A 5,846-nucleotide genomic window follows, 5' to 3' on the forward strand; every position below is an offset into this window, starting at 1 on the left:
CACGAGGCTGGCACCCCACAAAACCAAGTCATCAGAAGTTGGCTGCAGTCCCTTTCACTGTAATAAATCCACGTGTGACAATTTGCACTGGCAGTGCCCTCAGAGCTATTGTAACAGTGGGTTTCCCCAACCATTGTCTAACTATTGCATAACTGGCCTGTTGGTAACATTTATAATCTGATTTACTTTTCTTTTGGGGCGCCCAGCTATGCTGATTAAGTTCCTTTATTGGCAGATATGAAAACGAGCAGCCATTTCGAAAGGCAGCAGAAGAGGAAATTAGCTCTCTCTATAAAGTCATTGATGAAGCTACTTTGACAAAAACGGACCTGGAGAGTCAAATAGAAAGTCTGAAAGAAGAACTTGGCATTCTGTCAAGGAACTACGAAGAGGTAGGTGGGGGCTGGGGCTGCTGGTTTGGCCACAAGACCAGAGGCGCTCAGCTGTCTGGCTGTGCAAGGGCAGCACGTCCCTGCCTCTTGACATGGCTTGCCTGGGGCTGCAGAGAAGAAGCAGCTAAAAAACTTTCACATCCTTGTAGTGGGTCTCAAACTCAAATGGCTCTGGGGACCAGGCTGGTACATAAGTGGGGAAAGGCAGCAGGTCTAAGCACTAGCGAGTGACAAGTGACAGAACCTGCATTGAATTGGAAGGGAGCACCCCTCTCCTCGAAACGTTCAATCTCAGATACTTTTTTCAATACTGTATAGGACGAATAAAATAACTCTGAGGGTAGATCCAGGCTGCGGTTTACACACGCTCAATGAAATTAGATGAGATTACTGAGTGGCAGGCCCGAAGGGGACTTCTAACGGTTATATGGTCCAGTTCCCTGCAGGATGCACTGATTCTAAACCACCTCACACTATCACCATCTGATCCCAGATCCAACGTGCTTGCAACTGAAAGAGTTACAACCCACTTAACCATGCGCACATCAGGAGTTTGTCCTCGTGTCCAACCTTATGCTGACCAGCAACCATATCCCCACTTCTTCCTGCTCTTAGCTCAGTCCTTTAAGACCACTCTCCCTCAGTAAGCCTTTAGAGACTCCCACGTTAGCTTTAAATTTTTTTCAGCCTAGTCTGACTTTACGCTTGAATTCATTTTGCTGTTGCTTACTTCGTTATTTGTTTTTATTTAGTTATTTATTCTGATATTTGCTTTGGGCCTGGGCTTGTGGAAACCAACCTAAAGAAATGCACCTTGAGAAAAGAAAATACAGTGCCCACACCGGGAAGAGGACTGGGGACTTCATCAGTCTCTGTGAATCCCCATGTTTAGCAGTAGCTGGATGAGCAGCAAAAGTGTCGCCCACAGAGCCGGGCTTCTGCTGGCTAGAATCCTCTGTCATTTTTTTCTCCCCCAAAACTGCCCTAAGGTGTATATTGTCATTTTCAGGATGTGAAGGTGCTGTACAGACAGTTGTCGGGGTCTGAGCTGGAACAAATGGATGTTCCCATTGGCGCTGGTCTGGACGACATTCTTGAGACCATCAGAATTCAGTGGGAGAAAGATGTCGAAAAGAACCGCGTGGAGGCAGTAGCCTTGCTCCAAGCTAAGGTAAGAGACAGGGCCAGCATCCTCCGGTCTGCTCTGAGCAGAAAGAGGCCAAGCAAAGGTGAAGCATCGTCAACGTGCAGAAGAAAAAATGCTACTGTTTAGTAACAAGTTCAATCTCACCAGACATGGAAGTGCAAATTGAAATAACAGCTTTTTGATCACCTATCTACGAGCAGAAAATGTCTAAAATGGTAATACTCAATGTTGGCATGTATGTGGACAGACAGGTTGTCTACTGTATTATCAAACAGCACAAACTAGTCCACCACCTTTGAATAAGGGATTTGGTAATATGTATCGAGAGTGTTAAAATGCCCCTACCTACCAATAAATCTGGACACTACCCTAAAGAAGTAATTCAAAATACAAATAGTTTATGTCCAAATATACTCACAGAGGCATTATTAGAGTGAAAAAATTGGGGGCAAAACAGACAAATGTGTAAGATAGGAAAAGATTAAGCCACCACCTAACCATGCAATGTACAGTGAATTAGTATGCAGTTATTAGAAATGACGTTTATGAAGCATTTATAATAACATGGGAAAATGGGGAGAAAAAGATAGTATGGAATGATATATACCAGAGCCAACAAACTATTTCTTTAAAGGAACAGATAGAAAATATTTCAGTCTTCATGGTCCAGATGGTCTCTGCTGCAGCCACTCAACTCTGCCACTGCAGTATGAACGCAGCCTTAGACAGTAGGTAACAAATGAACATGGCCGTGTTCCAATAAAACTTTATTTACAGGACAGGAGGTGAGCTAGAGCTGGCCTGCAGGCTGCAGGTATACGCAGAAGAGTAAGGCTTTCAGACAAAGAACCCAGGCATCAAGAACCTGGGCGTCAATAACACCATGTTATTGGTGTTGGCAGTTGTTGTCTTTGAGTGATGGCCCTACCTAACACTATGAGGTCTTTTCTCTTTCTTGTTTTTCAGTATTTCTCAAGTTTTTCTTAAGTAGTATGAATTATTTTCATAGAAGAAAAATAACTTTTACGAAACCTCATACATAATTAAGGAATTAACCAGAAAATAGAGCGTATAGGATTTGTTCTTCCCTTCTCCATCTCCCAGCCATTCATGACTTTGAAATTCTGAGGCAGAGGATGAAGGAGAAGAGGAAGGAAAATGGGAAGGAGTGGGGAAAATAAGGTAGATATTTGAGAAAAGGCAAGAAGGCTGCTTCCTAGCTTTTGGTTACCATTTAGCAGTTCTCAATCCTGGTTGCACAGCAGAATTATTTCAGAGCATTTTCAAAATTGCCCATGCCCAGGCCCCGCCCAGACCAATTACATCAGAGGGAAGGTAGGGACTTTATGACTTTTTAAAGCTCTCTGGATGATACACAGCCAGGGTTGAGAACCATGAGAGTTATGAAAGCTACCGAAAGAAAAACAGGAGGACCTTTTCTGTCCTTTCTTCTACCATGTTCCCTCAATCCCCTGCCCCCCGAGTGCCAGTAGGAAGCTTCCCAGAAGAGCCTTTACTAATTCTGGATCCCCAAATGTTCTCTAGCCCAGAAGACATCTTTCACTCCCCCATTTCTTCATCCCCTAACCCCTTTCAATGGCTTCTTTTCTTTCTATCAATTCCTTGAGCCAGGTCACTACAACCAATTTTTATTGCAGAGAGTGCCTAGTAATTCAACAAAATGAAACCCCCTACCCCCACCCAACCTGGCAAGAGGTGGAGCAACACAGGTAAAGTGAAGCCAGACCATGGATTTGATTTTGGTCCATTGACTCTTTTTTAAGAGACTCATAAATGTTTATAATTAATGACTCTGGAGACCATCTAATTTCATTCCCTCTTTTTAATTATTTATTTGTTTGTTTGTTTATTTATTTACTTTGGTAGCGATCCAGTCCAGGGACCATTCTCTCATTTAGAGGTGAGGAAACTGAGAGCCAGAGTATGCCAATGACTTCTCAAGGTCACAGGGCTGGTGGGTAGCCCCATAGTTCAACTCTCCTGGTGCTTGGTCCAGGGACCTTTTCCTCTGCAGTGGGCTGTATGGTTTCTCCCCTGGTCCTGCTCCCAAAGCTAAATCTCAGTAGACAGTAGTTTACAACCTTGCTTCTTTCCCAACTCTCCTGGGGTGTACACAACACTGTAGTGATGGGGGTTGGGTCGTTTCTCCCCTGGTCCTGCTCCCAAAGCTAAATCTCAGTAGACAGTAGTTTATAACCTTGCTTCTTTCCCAACTCTCCTGGGGTGTACACAACACTGTAGTGATGGGGGTTGGGTGCAGTCCCTTATAATCATCAGAAATAAATCCTGCATTGTTTGGAAAAGGAAAAAAACCTTGTCATTATTATTCATCTCTCACCCCTTTAAGAATCATCATTAGCCCAACAGTAACTCAAACATTAATTCTAAACAGATTCATTAGTGTTTTTTTAATAGAGTAATCTGAAAGCTACATCTCAGAGAAAACAGACAGTGCTTGTTGTAGTTGGCCAGTGCTGCCTGGGCCTCTTGCAGAGAGGCAGAGCTCAGAAAATATTTGCAGAATGAGTGAATTCCTCTGATCATCAACAGAGATCAGAACTGACAGCCAGAATTCCTCCAATAAATAGTTGTGTCAGTTGCAGTTGTGCCCGCAGGGGCTGACGTTTGCCTATCCTGAGTATCTCTTGTCAGTTTCTTGACGGCAAAGCATAAATGTGAAATGGCTCAGCACACACTGCTTTCAAAGGCTTTTGTAAAGAGAATGCAAACATGCATTTAATTACCTTTCAGCCCAGGGAGGCCGAAAATTAATTAACATGATTAATTTATGTCTTAGTTTACGTTCCCCCAGAAGCAGATCCCAACAAAAATATTAGAGTAGAGGGAGTTTATTTGGAAGTTGGGGTGGGTGGGTGGGTGGCGGAGAAGGGGACCAACAAAATGCCAGTAGAGGAGAGGCAGAGAAGGGGACTGACGAGAAATGCGTTATCAAGCCAGCCACCACTGTGAGAGACTGGAGGGAACCCAGGGCAATTTGGGGAAACGGTGTAGACGACAGGAGAGGGGAAAGGCGAGGAAGCTGGGGTGTTAATACCATCTCCCATCAGGCTTCTGCCATCTGCTAGCAGAGTGACCTTTCAATGGCTTCAGAGAAAGCTGTCAGGCAGAGAGATGCAAAATCTGGCAGTGGGAAACTGGGGAGCAGTAAAGTGTGAAGGCCTGAGGAATAAAGGCGGGTGCCATCAGCATCTGCTATGGCTTATCTGCCAACTCTTTTTTTAATCATTAAAAGTTTATAAAGAAGGTCTGGCTAGGGTCAGTGCAGGAGCCACCTTCCCTTCAGCCATGGTGTTAGGGCTGTCAGGGACCTCGGTGGCCAGTTTTTGGAGCTTCTGAAGTTGCATGATCCAGTGATTGAGGGATCAGATTGGTCCAGAGGATTTCTGGAGTGTCTTAAAGTCTGGCTCTTCCTTGTTTATTTGTTGCAGTTACCCAACTCGGGGTATTTAGGGATGTTTCAGGACCTCAGACAACATGCCATACTACTCTCCAGATCTCCATATAATAGGAAAAAAGCCTTTATTTTCTATACTCTCGTACAACGCTTCTGACATCAAATGTATAATCTCTTTCACACCAAACAATTCTCCAAACATGGAATGGGTGTCCTACAACTCAATCCAATTCCAATACTGTCTACCTGGAGACAGCATCAGATCCCACAGGTGAAGGGCTCAGTCCCACAAGACTGCCCCCACTTCAGATGCCAATCGCCTGTCTGGACTTCTGGACTTCTGACTAACTGGCTATAAATTGGGAGTTCACACAACTCCCTCCTCAGAATGAATAATTTGCTGGAACAACGCAGAACTCAGGGAACTCACTTTATTTATTTTTACCTGCTTATTGTATTAAGGATACAACTCAGGAACAGCTAAATGGAAGAGATGTATAAGGCAAAGTACATGGGAAGGGGTAGAGAGCCCCCTGACCCCTCTGGGAGCACTCCCTTCCAGCACCTCCATCCCTTCACTAACCCAGAAGCTCTCCATATTCTGTCCTTCTATGTTTTTATGGAGGCTTCATTATGTCAGCTTGATTGATCAAATCAATGGCCACTGGTGATTAAAGTCCATCTTCAGTCCCTCTGCTCTCCCTGGAGGTTGGGGGTTGGGGCTGAAAGTTCCAACCCTCTAATCACATGGTTGGTTCCCCTGGCAACCAGCCTCTCCATCCTTAGGGGCTTTCCAAAAAAGTTATCTCATTAATATAAAGTCAGTTGAAAAGGGCTTTTTATGAATAACAAAAAGAGCTCCTTTCACCTT

The 5,846-nt window shown here is 44.3% G+C and overlaps 1 protein-coding gene across 1 annotated transcript in view; it reads left to right on the forward strand.

Annotated features, from left to right (window-relative positions):
* Positions 1 to 241: 241 nt before the first annotated feature.
* The window catches only part of LOC103610905 (phakinin), a 23,033-nt gene continuing 17,428 nt past the window's right edge, over positions 242 to 5,846 (forward strand). The window contains exons 1-2 of the mRNA XM_008594968.1: positions 242 to 392; positions 1,402 to 1,563. Coding sequence (XP_008593190.1) covers positions 1,450 to 1,563 — 114 coding nt within the window. The 5' untranslated portion in view covers positions 242 to 392; positions 1,402 to 1,449. The remainder of the gene's footprint in view (positions 393 to 1,401; positions 1,564 to 5,846) is intronic.

Source organism: Galeopterus variegatus, unplaced genomic scaffold, assembly GCF_000696425.1.
Source record: "Galeopterus variegatus unplaced genomic scaffold, G_variegatus-3.0.2 Scaffold11999, whole genome shotgun sequence".
In the NCBI taxonomy this organism is placed as follows: domain Eukaryota; kingdom Metazoa; phylum Chordata; class Mammalia; order Dermoptera; family Cynocephalidae; genus Galeopterus; species Galeopterus variegatus.